The following is a 25,206-nucleotide window of genomic DNA, read 5'->3' as shown; positions in this document are numbered from 1 at the left end:
TTAGAATCATCATTAGTGGATGTGGGTGGTGGTGGATGAGATCAGAAAACAACGCACAACTTGACACCCTGCACATGTTTCTCACTGATTGTCATTAGGTATTACCTATAACAGTGCTCCTCCACAATCTGATAAGAAGTGGCATGTGTATTTTTGTCATACGAGGTGGTCATTTACTGGGATTGTATCCTCCTCAGTATTACATTGGCACAGTCATTTACAACCATTGACTATCTTCTCTTCCTGGGACTACCAATAATTATAAGACTTGTTCTTCGTCAGTAGTAATTACACTCGCCACAAAACCAAACCACGATTCACTCATTTACAGCACTGAATGTAAGCGCCTTCTCCCTTTCAAAAAATGTAAGACTTTTCCTGTGCGAATAAAATTTAGTCACAATGAGCCACTCAGTCACAGACACTGAATACACTGCACTTACCTAAAAAGAATTCCAAGATGCGTTATTCACAACTGTACTACTTGTGGCAAGCATTTGTCTGGCTACTACAAGATGCCACAGATATTTAGAGCCACTGAATAAAATATAATCTCTGTTCTGCTTCTAAACGCTTTTCTGGTATTATTCTACTCAATCTGACAAGAAATGTCTAATGTGGTTAGGTCTTGCAAGGTGATTAGTCTCTCGATTTCTCTATCCCAGTAGTGAAGTGGAACACTTACTTACAGCCACTGAATAACATTCCCTCCTATACCTATCAAGAATTATACGACTTGTTCTCTTCAAATAGTGATATATATGACTACGAAAAGCCAATGCATTGGCAGTCACTGAACTTAATATCCCTTTGCCTAGTAAGAAATATAAGACCTTTTCTCTGCAGCTAGTGTACTGTCTGCCACAAAATGATGGACAACTCACTTCCACACACTGGGGCCCATTACAAGTCCGGTGGTAACCCGCCGGTGCTACCGGCAGTTTGTCGCCAGAACTCTAACACTGTTTCCACCGCTTGCGATCCCGGTGCCACTGGGAGATTATAAGTCCTGGTGGCATGGGATATCAGGTGGTGGAAAAGGTTTGTCCCCATTCCCATGGAGTCGGATAGGACTCCATGGGAATGGGGACTTGGAAGCACCGGCACCGTTACTAACGGTGCCGGTGCTTCCATGACAACTGTGCCTACCGGGGCCGTAGCACCCGGCAGGTCAGACCTGCCACGCACAATGGCACCAGCAGGCACAGTTGTAGTCTGCCGGACCGGAAAGGGTGCCAGTATGTTGCTATCGGCACCCTTTTTTCCGGACCAGCAGACTTGCAATGAGGCCCACTGAAAGCACTCTCTTGCTGACAAGAATTCTAAGATGTGTTATTCTCCTTGTGACAAGCATTTGGTCTGACCACTAAAAGATGCACAGTCACTTACAAGCACTGAATGTAATCTTTTCTCCGGCCTTCCACCAAACAGTTGCATGTTCTTCTCAGCTTGTGAAGCAATGCCACATGCATATATGCCATGCTAGATGCTCAGTCCTTGGCATGCTCTTACAGTAATAAAAAGGTGGAGTCACTTACAGCTATTGAATATAATCTCTTCATGTGCTTAACAATAATTGTAATCGTTTTTTTTTCTCTGCAACCCATAATTTCTCTGACAGAAAAAATCACACACTAGCTGAAAATAATCTTGCCCAGCCCAGCAAGCATTATAAGACCTTCACTGCAGCTATTTTCTTGGACTGGGCACAAACTGATGTCACAGCAAGCTACAGACACTGAACGTAACCTCTTGCCTAAAAGAATTCTAAGATGTGTTGTTTGCAACTTCTCACCGTGCACCACACATTTGGCCTGGACACTAAAAGAGGGTGCAGTCACTTGCAGCCATTCAATGTAATGTATTCTCCTACCTGCCTCCAAACCGTTCCGTATTGTTCTTCGCCACCTCACATTGACAAGAAATAATATATGTGATTAGGTCAGGCAAGGTGGACAATGGGATGCAATGAAGTCAGAAGCAGTTATACAAAGATTCTTTATCCTATTTCCTTTTCTTACCAGTGCTTCAGCTCATTCCTGTTGTGATATTGTACCCGCCCATCCACTCAATACCATTTAATATCAACCTCTCCCTCACCTAAGCACTACTCTTCTGCACTCTACTCCATCTGTTTCACACTTGTGTCTTTGCCTAACAAGACAGAGCCCAAAGGCAACCCATGCGTGACCTACTTATAACCTTTCAGCATGAAACATCTGTACCAATTGGCCCAACTACTGATAATGTGTGTAACAGCTTAATTCACAAACAAGTCCTGTAGGTGGGTGATTTGGGTTGTGTGCAAATCGTTTGGCCAAACCTAGTCATTTCCAACAAAGCCGCAAGCTGAAGGCACATGTCCACACACCCATCACACAGGTACACCCATTAGAGCCTGGAACATGTGTCGAACAAGATCATTGTAAGGCACATTGCAAGTCCCAGAATTCACTATAAAACGGTACTCAAAGCACACTAAGCGGCCTGCCGAGCTCTGTTCCTCGAAACTTACTGCACATCGACTAACCGGTCAGCCCAGTCGAAGAAGAAACATTGACCATATTCCCAACTCGATCTGCAAATGGTATGCAAGTGTTGCAGAATGTGACTACACATTGGCAGCAATAGCACATGCTGCTAAGCCTGCACATCAGAAGGGGACACCATATTTCCATGGTTGCCCCGCACTGATTGTGCAGCAACAGCGGTGCATAACCATTCACATGTGCCCTGAGGCACACTGCTAGGGGGGCTTAGCGGGTTATAGACCCAGATAGCGGCTCAGGGGCTACAACCAAAAGTCTAGCTAGCCCGAGATCAGACAGTCGCGATGTTAACATAGCCCCGGATCTATTCCAGACCTAGCAACATCCTTCCATGTGCCGCTACAACACCTCCATGTGGTTGTACTGCTGAAGGTCTGCTCACCAGCAGCTACAAGCCATCATGCAGAAGGCTCGCAAGCAGAGGGTTTGCTAGGAGGGGGGGTTTGAGGAGGATATAGCCCAGGGTCTTTTGGTTGTGGCCCCAGATAGAAGCTCAGGTGCTACAACCAAAATACTAGCTAGTCCCGAGTCCCGACAGTCCCGACATTAGCTTAGCCCCAGATGTTTTCCAGATCTAGCAACACCCCTGCTCACAAGAGGCACTTTGCTGTGCTGAATGCCACATGGACAAAAATGGTGCCAGGACACTGGCAGCCAGGAAATGATGATAGGGCCTGGCCAGACAAAGGGCAAGTGTGGAGCGGTGGGTGGGTGTTGACCCCAGGAGTGGAAAATGGGCGCAAGGTTAAGGGGTGTTCCTGGGGTGAAGTAAAAGGTGGTGGTGGGGCAGGTGTAGCTCTGCTGCTCTCTCTCCCAGCACTACCACTCCACTGCTTGCTCTTCTGCATCCTCCTACACCACCCCCTGTTCCACAACTCTGCTGCTCTCTCTCCCAGCACTACCACTCCACTGCTTGCTCTTCAGCATCCTCCTTCCCCAACCCCTGTTCCACAACTCTGCTGCTCTCTCTCCCAGCACTACCACTCCACTGCTTGCTCTTCTGCATCCTCCTACACCACCCCCTGTTCCACAACTCTGCTGCTCTCTCTCCCAGCACTACCACTCCACTGCTTGCACTTCAGCATCCTCCTACACCACGCCCTGTTCCACAACTCTGCTGCTCTCTCTCCCAGCACTACCACTCCACTGCTTGCTCTTCAGCATCCTCCTACACCACCCCCTGTTCCACAACTCTGCTGCTCTCTCTCCCAGCACTACCACTCCACTGCTTGCTCTTCAGCATCCGCCTACACCACCCCCTGTTCCACAACTCTGCTGCTCTCTCTCCCAGCACTACCACTCCACTGCTTGCTCTTCAGCATCCGCCTACACCACCCCCTGTTCCACAACTCTGCTGCTCTCTCTCCCAGCACTACCACTCCACTGCTTGCTCTTCAGCATCCGCCTACACCACCCCCTGTTCCACAACTCTGCTGCTCTCTCTCCCAGCACTACCACTCCACTGCTTGCTCTTCAGCATCCGCCTACACCACCCCCTGTTCCACAACTCTGCTGCTCTCTCTCCCAGCACTACCACTCCACTGCTTGCTCTTCAGCATCCGCCTACACCACCCCCTGTTCCACAACTCTGCTGCTCTCTCTCCCAGCACTACCACTCCACTGCTTGCTCTTCATCATCCGCCTACACCACCCCCTGTTCCACAACTCTGCTGCTCTCTCTCCCAGCACTACCATTCCACTGCTTGCTCTTCAGCATCCTCCTACACCACCCCCTGTTCCACAAATCTGCTGCTCTCTCTCCCAGCACTACCACTCCACTGCTTGCTCTTCAGCATCCGCCTACACCACCCCCTGTTCCACAACTCTGCTGCTCTCTCTCCCAGCACTACCACTCCACTGCTTGCTCTTCAGCATCCTCCTACACCACCCCCTGTTCCACAACTCTGCTGCTCTCTCTCCCAGCACTACCACTCCACTGCTTGCTCTTCAGCATCCTCCTACACCACCCCCTGTTCCACAACTCTGCTGCTCTCTCTCCCAGCACTACCACTCCACTGCTTGCTCTTCAGCATCCGCCTACACCACCCCCTGTTCCACAACTCTGCTGCTCTCTCTCCCAGCACTACCACTCCACTGCTTGCTCTTCAGCATCCGCCTACACCACCCCCTGTTCCACAACTCTGCTGCTCTCTCTCCCAGCACTACCACCATCTTCCCTCCAACTCTAAATGCGGCTTAAGCCTTGTCCTGCAATGATTATAGTGGAACCTCAGCTACACTGCCGTCCTCCTGCATTCAGTCAAGTCTTACCTGCCAGTGCTTATAGCCGTAAAATCTCCCGTGCCAGGACTTCCTGCACCAGCCCTGCCCTCTTCACCTCCTCTATCTTCGCCTATGAAAGAGGGAAAACCTCTGTTATAAGCCCTGCTTCTTTCTCTTTCCTCTCCCACTGTGGCAGTGGCAAACTAATGTGTTCTTCTCAGCCCTGAATCCTCCTGTGTTTTTGTCTCCTTGGCACAGACTGTTCGACATGCTTGATTGGACTTGTGTTGACTCACGTGCCTCGACGGCCCTGAACTCTGCTCATTCGGTGCCTGATTCAGAGAGCGTTTTCCTATGGAACTGTGCCATAATAAACCCTTCTGTGAACCAGGCTCTCAGTCACTACAATTACCCTTAAGAAATACCTTCCAGTATATTGTATTTCATCTTCGAAGAGCATTTTGTTTACAAAATATTTATGTAGGCATTTGATTTGAGGAAGTGTAATGTGTTTCCTTATAGCTGTAATAGGGCCTGATTCATGGACTATTTAGCATGGTGCAAAGCCACTTTGCGCTGCCAACAAACACCCTGATTCACAAAGTAACTTTGCACTGACTTTGCACAAAATCAATGTGCACTGCAAGAAATACTCTTTGCAATGCTCTGTGAAGCAGGGTGTTTGTTGGCAGTGTACAGTCAAGCTGCACTGTGCTAAAATTCCATGAAACAGGACCAATGGGCCTCTTTACAAGTTTGCCGGTCTGGTAACAATGGTGCCGGTAAGCCTACCAGCACCATTGTTACCGGACCGGCACACTATGAGTCTGCAAGCCGTTGCCGTCCCCCCAGCTAGGGTCAGATCTGGCAGACGGAGCGGCACCCACCCGCAGAGTTACATGGAAGCACCAGCGCCGTTATTAACGGTGCCGGTGCTTCCGTGGTCCCCATTCCCATTGAGTCCTATGGTACTCAAATGGGAATGGGAATTAACAATTACGACGCCCGACTTTCCGGAAAACCGGGGTTGTAATCCCCCGGTGTTTCCGGCAAGCCAGGTGCTGCTAAAATTCACAAGTCTGGTGGCAACTTGCCTGTTTTACTGGCACGATTACCGCTGGACTTGTAATGAGGACCACTGTGTCTATTCAGTCCCCTCTGACTACATTACAAAACCAGTAGAGACAAAACCAATAGTTCTGAATTTTAATTAGCCATTTTATAGACACATGTCTCGATGCGCAGTTTGCCAGCTGTTGCCATCTTATACTCACATCATTTATTTATTTATTGTATATGGTTTCAAGCAAACCTTTACAATATTTCACATTTAAAAGTTCACATTTCAAATACATACACACAAAAATAATAGAACAATTCCAACACACCTAAATCAGATGCTCACATAATAATCCGAACAGCTCTGCTGGGAAGTGAAGAAATGGCATCACAGTTGCAATGGTGCTCGACACTTCATGCTGCAAGGGCACCCCCTGCACTCCTGCTGCCTGCGAGGAGTGTACTACACAGCCGTCTTTGTTGTGTGAGTCTCTTAGCAACACACCACTTTGCATTTATAAGTATAAACACAGCAGAGAATGTCTGAAGCGCACATGTATTCCTGTCGATGTCCTCAGCCCTCTATCATGTACTTGACAATAGTTTGCAATTAGACAGTGTGCCACCAGCTGACCAAAACTAAATATCAATGCATCATATCATGGTTAATTTACCTTTGTCTTCCCTCCGAACAGCCTGAATATGCAAATGTTTGCTTTTGGTACATTCCTCCAAGCTTGCGAAATATGACAGAAGGTCCAGAGTTTTGGGCGAAACTTCATCAGGTGAGTCTTTGTTGCTATTTTTTATTGCCACTTTATTGTTTTGTCAGCAAGTATTTCTGCTCAAGAATGTCTCCTGATACCATTAATGCTATGTAATGAAATGTCTCTGCTCTAGAATGTCTTCACCCTACTATTAATATAATGTAATGTCTTTCATGATTGTAACAATGCTGTAATCTTTTAAGCAATGCGCCCAGATACCTTTGCGTTAGGTGTGCTCTACAAATGAATAAATAAATAAATAAATAAATAAATAAATAAATAAATAAATAAATAAGTGAGTTAGTGCACGTCTGTGTGTTTAACTAATAGAACTAGCATGAGAGATCGCTAGCTATTGAATACCAGCTCTTTCTTCCCAGAGCATCACTTGTACTTAAATGGGTGTATGTTCCCTCAACATAAAACATGTTTGGGCCTCACAAAAAGTCGGCAAATTCCTAACTGTACTTCGTATACTTAGGTGCTATAAAAATCATAAAATTGGTCTGTGAGCTGCCATCAACATGAAGTTTTGCGAGCAGTGCTGGAACTGGGCTGGATTTCCCTAGATTCAGAAACCGGCAAACATGATATCCTTGGATTCTGAATGGAGGGAAATTCTAATCAGAGGGCAGAGCTGCCACGCCAGCTGTTCCCAGTGCACAGGGACTAGTTGTAGCGCCCAGGAGAGCTATCCTCCAGCTTCCCTTGCTTTGCATTTAAGCACATGAAAATTGGTCCAGCTGGTGGATCGGGTTGAGGGTGGAAAGCTCCTACGCGGGCACCAGAATACTAAGGGCATGATTCATGGAATATTTTTTGCACGGTGTATATGACTTTTCAATGCTGCAAAGTCACTTTGCGCTTCCAACAAACAACCTGATTCGTGGAGCAGTGTAAAGTGTATTTTTACATTCAAAATGTGCACAGCAAAAATGCACTTTATACTGCACCACAAATCAGGGTGTTTGTTGGCAGTGCAAAGTCACTTTGCACCATTGAAAAGTCACTTTGCATCGTGCAATAAATTACATCAATCAGGCCCTACATGATTCATGGGCGAGTCCTTGCAGGGTGTGAATATGTTCAGCGTAGCAGCCTAAATATTGAGTCAAAAAATGTGCGCCAGCGACTGAGCATGGCGTAGGAGACCAAAATAATGGAGGGGCCTTGGGGGAGGTCCTCCAAGAATATTATTTTAACATTTTGCTGCACAATTAAAAGAAAATGGGATTAAAAACTAAAAAAAATACAATTAATTCTCCAGGGAAAGACAAGAAAAAGAAATGTAGTCAATTACAGGAATCACAGCAAGTCAAGTCTAGTGAATATTTTCCGTCAAAGGGTCCACATTCAAGTTAGCACGAGTGACCAAGCATAACTAAGGAGACACAAATAATTAGGGCAGGTAATTAAGGCTGGTTCGAGGGGGTGGTCCAATTGCCCCACCCCCGAACCCCCAAGCACTTTTTTTTTAATAATGTGATGAAATGATAGATTTTGCATGTTCAAAATTAAACAATTTAAAATTGGTTCTCTGTGGTAACATGAAAAAAAATGCAATAAATGGGATGTCACCAACAATACACTTCACAGAAACATTTGACACACTTTTCATGATATTTCGACTACCATCTCTAATGGCCCCTGTAAATAACATGCATTATGCTATTGCTGCCACAATCTCAATTTGCCGGTAATGGTAACTACATTTCATGCATGAGGCGCTGCCACAATCTCAGTTTGCCTGTAATGGTAACTACATTTCATGCATGAGGCTGCTGCCACAATCTCAGTTTGCCGGTAATGGTAACTACATTTCATGCATGAGGTGCTGCTACAATCTCAGTTTGCCGGTAACGGTAACTACATTTCATGCATGAGGCGCTGCCACAATCTCAGTTTGCCTGTAACGGTAACTACATTTCATGCATGAGGCGCTGCCACAATCTCAGTTTGCCTGTAATGGTAACTACATTTCATGCATGAGGCTGCTGCAGTTTGCCTGTAATGGTAACTACATTTCATGCATGAGGCTGCTGCCACAATCTCAGTTTGCCTGTAACGGTAACTACATTTCATGCATGAGGCTGCTGCCACAATCTCAGTTTGCCTGTAACGGTAACTACATTTCATGCATAAGGCGCTGCCACAATCTCAGTTCTCCAGTAATGTTCACTGTAATCACATGCATGATGCTGCTACTGCAACAATCTATCAATAATGGTCATTAGCACCCTAGTAGGGGGCAGCTAATCAGGTGGCTAGGAACGCGAGCTTGAACCGCCAGTGAAAACCCATATTCCATGTCCTCTGAAGGCCGGTTTCCCCACCGCCATCATACTCTACCCTCTGTGCTTTTTTTTCTTCTTTTCACCCTCCCTACTTGCGTACCCCCACCTTCCCTTTCCATGGTGCCCATCTTTGTAAAGGATTGTCCCGTATAACGAAAGAAATCCATTTTTGTTTTAGCTCCCTGTGCTACTGCTTTGGTAGCCATGTGTGCAAATTGCCTTATGCCCCCATTCTAAGTGCTGGATCGGGGGTAACAACCAGGAGTCTGCGTTAATGGTCCTTCCTTCCCTTGGGCCATTAGGTTGGGGTGCAGGGCCGTTCCCTTCTGTTTCAGGCCCTGCAACAGGGGCTTAACGTCACATTGTAAATTGCATGAGGCTGCTGCCAAAATCTATGTTTGCCACTATTGGTCATTGTAAGTCGCATGCATGAAGCTGCTGCTTCCAGAAACTGCCAATAATGGTCACTGAAAATCACATGAACTTGCTGACACAATCTCTGTTTACCACTAATGGCCATTATAAGTCACATTCATGAAGCTGATGAACTCTGTTTGCCAGCAGGGTAGGAAATGTGCCAGAACACGATGGAACTCAGCTCCAGCTAAGTGTGTCTTGCTGGAATGCTGTACCATCCTCTGAGGTCCAAACCCCCCAAGCTAACCCAGGAAAACTCCCAGATCTGCTCCCAAGCAGATATCTCACCCACAAGCCACTAACACTTCATGTTTATGATATGGGCTACGTGTAGAAACAGCCAGAGCATCACATCCTGTTCACACGCTGTCCGATTTGGCATGTATGCCTTGCAAATTATACAGTTGCTAAGTAATGTGGCAAATGATAAGAGCACAGAGCCCAGCTTCAATGACTAGCTCAAAACAGTTTCTTGTTGAGACACTATCATTGTGGGCATCCTTATGTTCCCATGACCTGGGCTGGGGCTATGCCCCCCCAGCCCCACCATCATACATCTGGCCCCCAAAGGAGGAGGGTGTTCCCAGAGTCCCCCCCCCATTTCCACATCTGCTTGCCAGTAATAGCCATTGGAATGAACATGCATGAAATTCTTCATGTGATTTATAGTGACCATTACTGGCAAACAGATTGGGGTAGCAGCTTCATTCCAGGAAACTGCTACCACCCCCACCATACAAACACATACATGCACACTCACATTCATGCCCAGACACACACACACTTGCACATACAAAAATCCACACATGCACACACACACCCAGCGATTCATTTCTAACATACTCATTCAACTAGTCCCATGCACGTGTGCACACGCACACACACACACTACATTTAGAAGCATACAAATCATTCATACACAATTTTTACATATACACAAGACACAGAAGATATCACATAACAAAACACAAAAATATCAATGTGTTATTAAAATAACAATCCCAACATGTTTCTGTTCTTCACAATTCCATTTGGGCAAACATTCTTAAGGGGATAATTTAAAATATCCAATATTCTCCACAACACCGTGTTGAATGGGTAGTTTCAGGCACCCTCAAAGGAAAAAAGGAAGACCTTGGGGCCTGTAAAAGGAAAGGAAAACAGAGGAAACTAATGAGCTCCAATGGGGAGGGGTACTACAGAATGTAGATGGAGGGCTGGCTCATAAATTGTGCCACCTTCACAAGGGTCCCAAAAACCAATGGACACCCAAGATCTACCTTTAATTGGTGAACCTTCAATGCACGTCATAAAATGGTAAATTTGCTAGTTTATCGCCAATGAGAGACCAAATACTTCAGGAGGCGTCACAGTTCGCCGGGGTATCGTCACACCTAAATGAGACAAACCAATACACAGAGACCACATGCTCTGTTACATCCAAAATTCACTCTGACAATGGCTTAAATAAAATAGCAACAAAGCTATAGTCATAATTACCTCCACAACTTTAAGGAAGGGTACTGCAAAAAGCAATACAGCAGTGTACATGCCACAAGAAAAAGATCCACAAGATTGTATGGCTTATCACAGTGTCAATCTGTAAGACAAAAGTGGTCGTAAAACACTCCGTGGTGCCTTGCACAAACAGACTATCTGCCTTCACCACGCCATGCACTGTCACGACTGGGATTACCATACAGGGTGACTAAATGTCTTACTCATGCCAAAATATAAAGAAGTATATATTAGCACCACCCACGTGGCAGAGAATCAAAGCACACACCAGAGTGAAAGCACAACATATCAGTGCAGATACGAATACAAGTGTAAATAGAGCTCCGAAACCCATGCAGAACAAATTACACAATGTGAGTTCTAGAATCTCGAGGTGTTAGTCCGTGTAACGCGTGGAATATCAAGCGGTTACTGGCAAGCTGTCACTGACTGACAGATACAAATACAAGTGTAAATTGAGCCCCGAGACACATGCAAAAAACTGCACACTATGAGTCCATGTCACTCATATAATGTCATACGGTTACTGGCAAAACGCTCACCTGCAAAGAGAGGGGGGCTCACTCTGCCGACAACTACCAAGTCCCTGACGGCAATGGAAAGCCGTTACCATCAACCCACTAATTTGAGCAGGCACGGCAAAAACGCAGTCTATACATCTATAGCCACAACGCGGGGTATGGACACTGAAAAAGGACTACTCTCCTCAGTGTAGTTCCATGAGACACAAAAAAGAGTGGCCATTTTAAACAGGACCCAAAAACAAACGGTGTTGAAGAGTTTAATGGTCCCAGGTCTCAAAAGGTGGACCCAGTGAGCACCAAAACAGTGCTAATTGCAGAGATTACAAAACAAAGGCAAACAACAAGGTTTTTTAGACCATATTTGCAAATACATGGTATTGTATTAATGAATATAATCAATACATTTTTTAGTAGTAGTAGTTGCCCAGAAACATTTAACAAGTGTGGCGTCGTGCAGCCTATGTCAGCCTGATGTTTTGTAATATAAAACATCAGGGCTGTCGCTCAGCCTAAGCACCAGCCCTACGGGAGACAAGGAGGGCGAACCGGCACCATCGAGGGTCTGGGGGGGAAACCAGCACCACTTCCTCTCCCCTAGTTCTGCCACTGCTTAGATGTCCGCTGACACAGCAGCGAGAGAATGGGCCTCATTACAAGTTTTCCTGTCCGGAAGCAAGGGTCCCGGTAATCCGGCACTCTTGTTTCCGGACGGGCAAATTAGGAGTCTGCCAGCCGGGGCTGCTGTACCCGACAGGTCTGACCCTGCCGGGTGCAGCCGCCACTGTAAGTAGACTGATCACGGAAGCGCTGGCATTGTTAGCAATGGTGCTGGTGCTTCCAAGTCCCCCCTTCCATAGAGTATGGGACTCTACGGCAATGGAGACTTTTATTTTACCGGCACCTGACTTTCCGGGCCGCTGGACCTGTAATCTACCGGTGGCACCGGAACATCAGGCGCGGGTAAAATATTACGAGTCTGGCGGCATCCCACCCATAGCACCGGCAGGGTAACCGCCGGACTCGTAATGAGACCCATTGTCTCTTATGAGGTGTGACTGGGGGGTGATTAAAAATGGGAGGTGTGCATAAAGGGTTTAATCATGACTACAATGGGTTTATTTCCATTTATTCATCTTTGATAGTTCAGTTAACAATTTAATTAAAATATTTTTAGGTTCACATTACTTTGCATGCTGATAATTGTTGGCTACCATTCAAGAAAACACATCTATAACATGCTTTTTGCTTTACATAGCACTGTATCAATGTCTATATTGTCGGGTTGGTTTATTGTGTGATTTATATGTGTTTCCATCGTCTATATAAAATTGAGTTTTTGTTTTGGATTGTTGACACTTTTTACGAGCTATCACATGACTTCAATGACTACAACCTTCGCCCCGCCCCATTGCTCCACCGCCATCCCCACCCTGTGAAATCCCAAAGTTATTTTCATTCTGAGCACTGTTGGCGAGAAGATATAAACTGATGTAATGTGCACTTTACATTTCCCACATTCCTCTTTAACAAAACAGCCTAACTAATTGCCGCACATGATCACACCTAGCAGGTGTTTCATGTAGAGGCAGCTTATCATATGGTGCATCGGATCTTTTCTGTTTTCTGAACTTTGCAGCGCTTCCAAGTTTCCCATTATTTCACCATCGCAATAGAAGGCTAAGGTAGTTTCCTGTATATTTTACTCAACAGTGCTGCATCATACTTTCTATCAAGGCCACATGACTTTGTTTTATACAGTGGCCAGCCAATGGGAAGTCAGCTTTCACTTGGGATATAGATCTCTGGACTTTCAAATGTTGAATGCTGTAGAGTTTTAACTGCAACAGTTATAACAGTAAAAATGTAAAGGTTATTTTTTGTTGTTTTGTAAACAAAGTTTGACGTTTTCTTACAAAACTGCACACCTTGTATAGGACTTTTTGAATATACTTCTTGGCAACAACATGAACTACTCCCTTGGAATGAGTTCATAAATTGAGGCTTGAAAGTGGAAACCTGCGTATGAAATGACACGTTGACTCAAATAAACTGTCCCATGGGCAAACTCTACCAAACAACAGCCTCCACCTGTCCAGGGGTCAGTGAAACTGTCGGAATTTGATGCATGGTGGTGAAAATCTAGCTACTTCAACAATATTGTCCGTGGTGCGAAACTTCAAATTTCAGCTTTTTTCAGCCCGAAATGTAATTTTTTTGGGTTGTAGTGCCTGAAATTGTAGCCAATATGGAGGGTTACAAAATGTTTCAGCCCCTCAATCGGGTGACATTTCAGGAAAAAACGCTCAAAAAAAGTAATTTCAGACAGGAAAACAAAATCCCTCAAAATTAGGCAAATCAGGGAAAAAAAACAGGCAAAGTGAACTTGGAGGTGAATTGTACAGATTATGCTTTGCCAGAAGTAATTTCACCATTTCCTTCCTAATACCATTCCCCTCCCTTCATACCTTCCTTGACTTCACACAGAAGGGTTGCTGATTTCCTTTACACTTTTGATGTCCTTCTGTCCCTATTCCACACCGATTTTGATGCACTCTTGGTCTTGCATTGCTTCTTACCTAGATATTACTCAGATAGTGGCTTGTTAGGTAAATACACCAAAATGTCACCTCCAGAATTCTGACTCCCGAAATTCCGATGTTTTTTTTTACCCCCCCCTACACCACATATATATATATATGTGGGGGGTATGCAATATAATAGTAGTATGGGGGCTGCAGTCTGTCTCCCCGCATATGTATGTATGTGGTGTAAAGGGGTTGAAAATAAATAAATAAAAGTAATTTTCGGCTGCCAGACTTCTGGGCGTCGTAGCAATCACACAGATCTGCTTGTTATACAGATGTGATGTAAGGCATATCAGAGCAAACAAGTTTAAAGTGGGCCCCATTATTCAGAATATTCATATAAAGTGTGTGTGTGTGTGTGTGTGTGCGTGCGTGCGTGCGTGCGTGCGTGTGTGTGTGTCTGTGCGTGTATGAGTTTCATGATGTTGCTGTTGCAAAGTCCCCTGCCTAACCTTGAGGATTAACAGTGGGGCGGTCCAAGCAGCACGGGCCACCCAAAACTAGTGAATGCTGGACCCGGAGAGTTATAGATCTGTCCTCAGACCAGAAACACTGGGTCTCAATGTGAAGGCAGGAAGAAATCACTAGTGTACACACCCATTGGCACCAACGTTCAACATGGAAAGGAGGTCAGGCCCAAAGCCCTGGTGGATGCCTCTAATCCTGGTATTGACACTCCTTGATAGCCCTTCCAACTCACCCCAAATGTGAAAGAACGCTTTTCCCTATAAGGAAAGAAATGTGCAACCTTCTGAATTCACCGGTGAGTGTAGAAATCACTTCTTTGGTTTAGTACCGCTGCCAAAGGGAACCATTGAGAGCATGAGTCAGACTCGCATGCTCTGCTGTGGTTCTGCCGTGTGTCCACTTGGGATCACACCCAGCCGGTGAGCAATCTGTCCTGTCTCCTACCATAGCCCAGGGAAAAGATCCAGCATTATTCTAATCTGACGGGGGAATCTATCAGCCAATGAACTGGACCTTAGAGGAAGTCTCCCCCAGACCAGTGCAGAGCTGATTTTCCCTCTTGCATTTGTCCTCTTGCTACAATGTTTTAGATATTAGAGTATGTGGGCTTCAAAGTGTATTCTCTTCCCAACTTACTGTCACAGTCACTTATGAAATATACACCCCGCAAACCTGATGGGTTACTCCCGGGTTCTGCCACACTTGCACGACAATTCTTGTCCCTTCCAAAGCCACATAGGTAGGCACAGAGAAATTTGACAAAACAGAAAGACTTCAAGGAGAGGGAGGCAAACATGCATCACAAAACACAGAGCTGTCGATTAGCATTTACTGTACCAATGTCTCCCAGAGTCAAGAATGACCAACGTTGTATAAAAGAAGTGTTTTATTTACAAACCCTCATTTCATTCTTGCTAAATCAACACATTGTTCCAACATATCCAACATATTTGCCGTTTTCATAAGAACCTCAGTTTCCACATAGAAGTCAAACACATGTGTACCAACCCCGGTTGAGATAATATATGTAAGCGCTATGTAAATAAACCAATCATTGTCAGTTGTCTGGTAGGTAATGTAATTTAATCAATCCACATCACTTCTCTACACAGAGGGCTTCATTCACATTCCCATTGCCAAAATCCCTGTCCAGCCTTTTCCTTTCTGCTAAGGAAGAAGTCAAACCCTTCTAAAGACAAAACACAATGCTCAATTCACTTAGAGCAACACTATATAAAGGCATTCAAACCTATTCTACAATTGAAGCAATATTGTCTAAGGTACACAAACCTATTCTATGGTTTCCAAACTAAACCTGAAAGCTTAAACCAATAAAGAAATCATTTTCATGGCCCTCATTACGACCCTGGCGGAGTGGGTTTACGCCAGCGTTATTCGCGGCGGACCCGTCCGCCCTACTACGAGTTCCCGTAGCGCCATGGTACGTTTTCCGCCTGGTTTTTCCGAGCGGAGAAATCCATGGCGCTACGGGACCTTGATGTTAATTACGCCACCGTATTTTGCGGTGGCGCAATTAACGCCTTCCCCACTCCCATTATACCCTATGGGGCAAAAATGGGAATGGGGAAGGGTAAAATGGGGAATGGGGATTTACCGCCCCGCCAAGGTCGGCATGGGGCGGAAAATCCGCCAACCTCCATGGCGCTATCGGCAGCTTTCCGCCGTGCTCCGCGGTGCATTTAGCACCGCGATTTCCGCCAGGGTCGTAATGAGGGCCAATGTATCACAATACTCTATGCAAAGCGCAAAAGCACTGCATCATAATAATAAAAGACCGGAATTGTTGCACATTATTCATTCAAATCATAAAACCCCTTGCATGACTCTCAGGTGCAGCTAAGAGCTTACACCCCCTGGCATGGGCATAGCTTCCAGCACTGGCATCAGCATGACACACCGAGCAGCCAGCAACCTGCACTGGTGTGTGGCCTTGCAGCATAGTTATAGGGTCTCTGGCAGGCATGGAAATCCCCTTTACTGTCACTCAATGAGAAAATCCCCTGGTTCTGCCTCTCCCCTGTATGACTTGGAAGGCCCTGCCCTCGTTTGTATGATGTATGTAAACGATAAGGTAAGCACCTCCCCTTTAGCATCTTGCCGCTTATCTTCTGGCTACATTGTCAGTCACAGCTTCTGGCTAAGCCCTATGTCCCCTCATTCAAGGACACAACATCATTGTTGTTATGTCTTTGCTCTTAAGCAAAATGAAAGTGGAAATGAATCCACAGCTTGGTCATTACAGCTATGTGTATGTAAATTAGGTGACTGTACTGACCTGCTCAAAACGACATATGTAAGCATGTTAGCATGGATGCATGTATGATATGATCACTCTGTCAAGCTGCTAAGTGCTTTGCTATTATACATGGTAACACAGACACACATATGACTATGTGTGTGACGCTACTATTCGCTCTCTTTCTACTTCTCAATATAATGCTAATATAAGCTTCTAAGAGCTAAAGCACTTTGAATGTACCTGTGCAGTGTCATAGCACTACTTTTGCTATTCTAGATATTGCTCTCTAGACTGCCATTTGAAGCACGTATCACACACTTTGCTTCAAGGCACCATATTCTACTCAGCCTTGTCAAGCCAATGCTAGTTTACTATTATGAGGAGATGTTTGACATGAAATGGCATCTCACTTGCCTGCAGGGAAGAAATACTATGACAGTTCTGTGGATACACAATGGCGCTTGATGGATGAAAGGAAACACCTGCATTGTCCACATGAGGCAAAAAATAAACAAACCACATTTGCCCGTCATGCTAGCCCAACGTTCCCTTGGCTCCAAAGACCCCCTACCGTGAGTGCCTAGTGAACAACAATCCTGAGGTCCCTGCCATACGCTATACACATCCAGGGACAGGGGAGTGAAACCCAATAATAAAATAAGGCACTTCTCACCGAGATCTCTACAGGGAAGGAAACAGAAGGATACACTTTAGGACTCCCCCCAATGTCCACTCAGCTTCTTTGTCTATTCTCGCCCCCCTCTGCCCCCCCGTTCCCTTGTTTGCCTGATACACCTCTGCTTATTACTGTGAGGCTGCTGAGTTCCCATGTGGCACATTTATCTGTAATGTTGTTCACCTTCTAACGTGACTAGTGCTCTCAGATTTGCATGTTGGCTGTGTTGGAGTGCCACAGCAACATAAACTACTTGGTTCTGAGAGCAGTGTCTCTAAACTTGCTGTGCCTTGTAGGACTGTCTCCTGGAGGGCTGCTCTTCTTGGGTTCATCCAGTAGCTGCGCCACCTCAGTGATCGAAGATCCTATCCTTGAATGCGTGAGAACAGTCAAACTCAGGTTACTTGCCCCACTTGCCCCACTTCTCCTGGCTTCATGTTCATTAATAGCACAGACTCTGCAAAGTGATGGAGGAGCTCTTCAAGAAGGAACAAAGTGGTGCACTGAAAGTAACTTCCTTCTCAATGTCTATGCTGCAGCACAGCAGATATCTCTGGAACCTGTCCCACAAAGGTGCTCTCAGGATTATTAAGGCAATAAGGCCCAAGACTGCGGGCCATTACTGCATAATGTAATGTCCCCGGGTCCCAAAGTTGCAGGCCCGATCGTAGCAAGAGCCTTAACGAAGGGCCCAGGGGCATTACCTTATGCTGTAATGTCGAGGGACTTATTAGCATTAGTACCCTGGCCCGTTAGACCGGTGGGTCGGAATTAGGCATATGTAATCAATGTGTGGGGGCGAGGGGGGTAGAGGGTCTCCCCCGTATTTTGCAGTAAACTTTTTGGTGATGAAAATGCAGTAAAACTGACTTTGACAAGCTTGCATAATTCCTTTAAATCAGCAATCAGTGTGTTTGGTAGCCATACGTGTTTTGGAAACATAGACCTCCCCACCGTCCTTTAATACCCGTAATAAGTACTTGATAGGAGTACATAGGAGTCTATTTCGTTGACGAATGATAATAGGTAACCTTATTTACACGCTTTCCACTCCTCCTTGTTGTTAGGAACAACTCGCAGTGTTTGGAAAAGGATGGGGTTTTCTTCAAAGGTCTAGCAGCCTAATAAGTTAATGTGCTTGAGTGTGGGGTGGCTCTAAGAGGGCTACAGATGTTTTCTGGGAGTGTTGACAGTAACTCTCCACTGACATGAGAACTAGGGAATCATCATATAACACGTGGGTGACTGCAACATCTGCATACAGTCCTACACACAACCTTCTTATTGCATCGTGGCTTTTATCACAACTGCTTCCTGACGTCACAATGGCTCTCATCAGAATCCCAGCTGCTACACACCTAATTGAAGCCAAGACATGCTTTGCAGATGTCATTCTGTTGAATTCCGCGTCTTGGCCATGTCACATTCATTGATAGATATGGAGGCACTCGTGGCAGTAGATAGGGCACTGTATTTGTATGATACTACTTATTCTGAAACACATAGCCAGCTTTTAAAGGATTATTTTAGGAAACTGCCTAAAATATTTTTTTGTAACCCAGTACAAGTCATGTATTGGTGTATTGTTTTTTTTTTATCTCATAAAGATCTACATGTATTCAACATATCAAAAATTAGATTATGTCTTGCATCACACACATCAAGAGACCATGTATTAAAGGAGAGGATCGTATGAGCAATACAATGCCCCCACACTACATTGCCAGGATCTTCACTTCTCTTTGGGCTTCCATGGCCTTTTAAACATACCTGGGCTTCTGCCTTGCTGCTCTACTTGTCACAGACCACCTTGGTGACCCGCGGCATCCTCACATTTTACCGTAGGAGGTACGTCACCACATGTGCATGGCCAGTTACGGTGTCACGCCCCGAGGATTTTGGATCTATATGGCATAAAGTACTCCTGTAAATATATTATAAATGCAATCATTGGGAGACAGGCTTCAGCGACAAGTTATTTTTTTCTGAGGGGTTCAGCGTGATATCACATAGAAAAAGGGAGTGAAGCGTCACATGTCCATGGTGACACTCAGAACCTTTAGGTGGAACATCCCCCATAGTTGTAAGCTAGCCACGCGTAATGCTAAGTTGTGTATACCCCTGTTCCACGTTTGCTCCCGCTTCACCATTGCAGAAGATGGCGAGGGAGGCACGAGGGAATTATTTACTCCCCACACGATGGAAAGGTACATCCGGCCTACCACCCACTACCTCCTCTATTTTGCTTCTCACACGAATGACAACATTGGGTGCCCGGTGTCCTTCCACCGTGCCACACTTCCCGTGTTTAGGGTACGGTAATCCACCCATCACCCAATGAAGGGAAAAAAGACCAGGGTCCTGCCACCTACCACCGCCTCCCACACATTCTCTGTCCCTGCCCTCCCTGCCGACAGAGCTGAGCGACAGAGCAGCTCCTCAGGTGTTAACGGTATAGTGGCCTTAGATCCCGCGGGAGTTGCAAATCTCATAACCTTTAGCAATGGTGGCTTTTGCAGGGTCATGCCAGTCGCAGATTGGAGCTGCCGACGAGCTGAGCTTTCTCTTTTTCCTTGGGGAATCCAGAGATGGCGTATTGTGGAATCCATAATATTCTCCTGTGACATCTCAGTAGGACACAGAATTAAAGTAATGTAGTCCCTGATGGCTTCGTGCATTGAAAGGATATTGCAATGGAACACCCCTATTCCTGTGCCTTTTTACCAACATGACTGGGAAATGGCCAGAATTAACTGGAGCGGAGCAAGGCCACAGATGAGATCCACTGAAGGGGGTCGTATTCACTTAAAATGAACATGTATATGCAAAAAGCATGTTCTAGCTCCTTATTATTGATATTGATATTGATATTTTATTTCTATCGCGCTCGTACACAAGTGTTTCAGAGCGCGACAAGGCAAGGGAGGTGAACAGGGGAGAACAAAACAGCAATCTTACTAGGCCCAGTGACATTGAGAACACGCAAGTGCATAGGAGAGGGGGAGAGGAAAAGTGCATGGAAGGGGGAGAAGTGGAAAGTGTGAAGCAGTGGAGAAACAGATAAATAACAATAAATAAATAATAAAGGCAACAAACGGTGGTAGTTCAGCCAGCAATTTGCAAGTGCTAGGTTTAAGGCAGCAGACAGGGTAGGTCAGATAAGTGCAGGAAGAAAAAGGCGGGGGTTGTATGGGTACAGATACAGACCCCGGTGCAAGGGGTGGCCCGGAGGCAGTGCGGGAGGGTGGCGGGGTGCGCAGGTACCTCGGCCTGTTGGACAGAGGGTGGCCAGGTGAACGGTGCCAAGAGAGAACAGATCAGCAGGGGAGAGGGGGAGCAAAGGCAGAAGAAAAGAGGAAGGTCTTGAGGTACTTTTGGAACCCAAGATGGTTCTCTTCAAGTTCTAGAGTAGCAGGGAGGCTGTTCCAGAGGGCGGCCCCAGCCAAAGACTGAGATCTACCCCCAGCTCTTTTCTTTAAAAAACAACTGACCCTGAGGGAGTTGGAGGTAGAGGAGAGAAGAGCTCGAGAGGGGAGGTATTTGCGGAGTGATAGCTGAAGGTATTTTGGACCCAGGCCTCAGAAAGCCTTGTGGACAATGCAGAGGGTTTTGAATTTAATCCTTGCAGCCACTGGGATCCAATGGAGAGAATTCAGAGCTGGAGAGATATGGTCCCAGGGCTTGAGGCCAAGGACAAGTCTCGCAGTCCTGTTCTGGATTAGTTGCAGAGGGCGGAGAGTAGAGGTAGGTAGATTTAGAAAGAGGCTGTTACAATAGTCCAACCTAAATAGAACCAGAGCTTGGGATAGCATGAGCTTCTGGAGGAAGGAGCGGAAAGGCAGATTACCTCTGAGGAGGTGCAGTAGGAAATTTGACTTTTTAGAGAATTCAGAGATGTGGGCGGAGAAGGAAAGGGTGGAGTCAAAGATAACCCCAAGGTTCTTAGCCTCGCAGGTGGGGGTAGGAGGAGGGCCAAGAGAGGCCGGCCAGAGAGTGAGGGGAAAGGATGGTGAAGGTGTCATAATAACTCAAGTTATTACAGGTCAGAAGTGATTGAATGTTCTTATGACAAGTAAGTAGTGATGTCAACACTAGATGTAATAACATTAGTTATAGGATTACATACAGCTGTTGCTGGCTGCCATGAGCATGTCTAAACACAGCACTGATCTAGCTCAGTCGCTCCCTCTGTCTCTGTCGCCACTCTCCCTTTCTCTTTATCAATCTCTCTGTACTCTGTCTCTCACTCGCTCTCTCTTTTCTCTCTCGGGCTCACTCTATGGCCCGCAGTATAAGTTTGCTGATACAATAAAACTGTAATACCGTTTCCACCACTTGGTCTGCCGGTATTATCGACAGATTCCAAGTGGCTGAAACGCTGGTAAATCCCCATTCCACAGGGTCCCATAGGACTCCATGGGTGGATTTGCTGGTATTACCAGCATCAGTACTACCGGCCTGGTATACCAGCACAGCTCAGAGATGGAGGTAAATCATCCACGCTACCGGCAACCGTATAGTTGGCCTGTCCAGAAAAGTGCTGATACACGTTATTACTGGCACTTTATTTCCAGACCGGCTAACTTATAATGACACCCATATGTCTCTCTCTCTCTCCCCCTCTCTCTCTGTCTCTCACTCTCTCTCTCTCTCTCTCTCTTTCTCCCTCTCTCTCTCTCCCCTCTCTCTCTCTCTTCCCCTCTCTCTCTCTCTCTGTCTCTCTCTCTCTCTGTTTCTCTCCCCCTCTCTCTTTCTCCCCTCTCTCTGTGCCTCTCTCTCCCCCTCTCTATCTCTGTTTCTCTCCCCTCTCTCTCTCTCTGTCTCTCCCTCCCTCTCTCTCTCTCTCTCTCTCTCTCTCTGTCTCTGTTTCTCTCCTCTCTCTCTTTCTCTCTCCCCTCTCTCTCTCTCTGTCTCTCTCTGTCTCTCTCTCTCTCTCTCTCTCTGTTTCTCTCCCCCTCTCTCTCTGTCTCTCTCTCTCTCTCTGTTTCTCCCTCTCTCTCCCTCTCTCTCTCTCTCTCTCTCTCTCTGTCTCTCTCTCTCTGTTTCTCTCTCTCTCTCTCTCTCTATCTTTTTCTCTCCCCCTCTCTCTCTCTCTCTCTCTCTCTCTCTGTTTCTCTCCCTCTCTCTCTCTCTCTCTCTCTCTCTCCTCCCCCTCTCTCTCTCTCTCTATGGGCAGTTCCTTATTTGCCAAAGTGCCTCACGGAGACACCCTATAAAAAGATATTGTAAGAGGATTCAATTCAACACTACAGCTAAGTCAATGCCTAGTCTGGGATACTGAATGGAAACCCTTATTGATATATCTTTATGTCCAGTTCATGAGTTCTGGATGACTACCCCTATATAACACCCCTCTCTTAGAATCCCCCTGACCCCACTGAGCCAAGAAGTAGTTCTGTTTTGCAAGTTTAAAAGGTTTATTTGAGAAATAAAACAAAATATAGATACCACGCTTTTATAATAAATTAATAATCGATATCGCCCTTATAAATATAATGTTAATCAACAATGGGTAATCTGACACTAGCACACTTCTTTATAATCAATGAGGAGTTAGTATAGGATGGATAAAGAAGCAAAAATACTTTTATGATTTCAAGGGAAAAGCAATGAGGAATAAAATGCAGTACAGAAATACTTGATATGATTTTAGCAAAAGATAAGATAATAACTTTTTCTCTGGCAATTCACCCCCCTCCCCTATGCAATCTAAGAAATGGAAGAAGATGGAAGTAACACACACAGTTCTCAGGAATGCAATCAAATACAATACGAAATTCAATTCCCACCCCAGCAAGCTTAGAGAAAACCGGTATGAGTTTTAAAACACAGGCCCAAGTGCTTTGAATGTGGTGGCAATGAAGTGAGAAATATGCTGAAAATGCTTTTAATTCCCTTTAGGAGGTTCAGGGAGAGTGAGAGATACTTGGGATGAGCTCAGGCTCACTTTAGCAATGATTCAGGGATGGTTATTAAGAGGGAAACAATTTTTTAGCAAAGGAAAGCAAAAAGCTGCTATCTTTTTACAGGTAAAGAAATCAGGCCAAATCGCAAATCGCGGCAAAATTCGCGAATGCGTGAATCGCGATTACGGCAAAAGTATAAGGAGTAGCAAGTCGGTTCTAGGTTCGTTGGAAAGCTGAAAGCTGAAAGTTAAACCAAGTTCCTAGGACAAACGGTTCCAAAGATATGAACAATTTTGTAAAGGTCATTTTTCGGATTTAAAGTAACTCAAATTGACAGGTGACAGCTTTGAAAATGACAGGTGACACGATTTCTAGGAGACAGTTCTAATCAGATTAAAATAGTTGGATTAAATTATTTTAACTAAGAGCTTATTTCTGTCACAATCTGATCTAAGTACTCACTCCTAGCTTTGAAAGGACTGGACCTCGCCACGGAACGGGTCAGGATTGGCTGCGGTTCCCTCGCCACGGACAGTCTCTGCGCGCAGCGCCTGGGTCAGCTCCGCTCTGCTGGGTCTGTCAGGCACCGGTTCTGCTCACAGCGTCTGGGTCAGCTCCCCGGATAGCGCGGCCTGTGGTTCTCTGGATCTCTGGTCTGCTTTCTGGGTGTCTCTGCTTTTTCTGGGCACAGCACTGCTTCCGGATCTTTCTGGCGCAGGGTTTCAGGCCAGAATCAACAGCTCAGCCCGGCTGTGAATAGTCTGCAAATGATTTTGAGGCCTGCTGAAGAGAACTCAGCTTGTGGGTTAGGCCTGTTCTTTACAAATTCTGAAGTAAAGTCTTGGTCTCTGAAGATTGATGGATTGAAGTCTGAAGTCTCCCGGCAGAGTGTCCCGCGGAAAGTGAAAAAGGGATCTCCACTTGTCCTGCACTGTCTGCTTTTATGTGTTTAGAAATTGGGTGTGTGCGCAGCATCACTAAGCCAGCCCCTCTCTCAATGTATCATTGGCCAAGCTTTCCTTTCTCCCTTGATTGGGGGAACTGAGTTGTGAGTCAGAGTGATGAGGTAGATTTTATGGCCAGAGGGCCCTCCCCTGTCATCTTTACACACAAATCTATATTTGATCCAAATACATCTTTCCCAACTACACAGTTGCTTTTACATCACCTACACACATCATATATCACATGAGGTAGGCACTGTTCCGACTCTGGCGTTTCTAGGAGCTTGGGTAAAGAAATGGCAACTTATTTTCGATTTTAGTGGGTTATGCAACATTGATTTTTCATTAAAAATTGTACACATATACACGGCCTGTCCATACATACTCCAGTAAATTCCCATGTCTTTAGCTTAAACACAGAGTCTGTAGTATCAATAAATAGCGGGGTTTTGCCCCAGAACATCACACAAATTGGAGTTTGGGCTTGAATTGTGGGCAAAGTTTTCATTTTAAGGATCCCCAAATTTCACATTTCTGTCATCTGGTTACCAAGAGTTATCAGTATTTCTGTAAAATATATATTTGCTTTCAATTCAAAGTACTGCAGTGTTTGAGTCCGCCCCCAAAGTTTGGGGATGACAGTGATCACATGTCTCTCCTGGCTGGCAGATCTTTGTTGACAGGAAACAGTCAAAATCACCATATCCTATTCAAGGGAAAAGGTCTTTTGTGTGGGCTCCAGCAAGCTGAGGTCAACAGACCAGGGGGCCACTTTGCATTTGGTTAGCATGACCATGTGATATCCTGGGCTTTCTGAGGTGAGAAGGTTTCCCAGCCTTTTGACCTGTTAATCAAATCAGATTGTATCTGGGAACAGCAGGTGGTTAGATCGTCCATTACCTAACAAGCTTTGAAGTCCCAATTGTCACAGAAGGCTGATTAGCTTCTGAAGTAGCAGTTCTCCTGTCAGAGTTTAGACCGCTAGCGCCGCCTTGAGTCCAAAGCGGGTACTGCAT

General features: G+C 45.6%; 1 protein-coding gene across 1 annotated transcript in view; it reads left to right on the top strand.

The window, feature by feature from the left end:
• The window catches only part of GADL1 (glutamate decarboxylase like 1), a 689,547-nt gene that overhangs the window by 581,150 nt on the left and 83,191 nt on the right, over window positions 1-25,206 (top strand). The window contains exon 14 of the mRNA XM_069648800.1: window positions 6,527-6,616. Within this exon, the coding sequence (XP_069504901.1) occupies window positions 6,527-6,616 (90 nt within the window). The remainder of the gene's footprint in view (window positions 1-6,526; window positions 6,617-25,206) is intronic.

Source organism: Ambystoma mexicanum, chromosome 2q (assembly GCF_040938575.1).
Source record: "Ambystoma mexicanum isolate Mex_15411 chromosome 2q, UKY_AmexF1_1, whole genome shotgun sequence".
Classification (NCBI taxonomy): domain Eukaryota; kingdom Metazoa; phylum Chordata; class Amphibia; order Caudata; family Ambystomatidae; genus Ambystoma; species Ambystoma mexicanum.
Note: the sequence above shows the minus strand (reverse complement) of the source record. Positions and strands in the feature narration are given on the sequence as shown.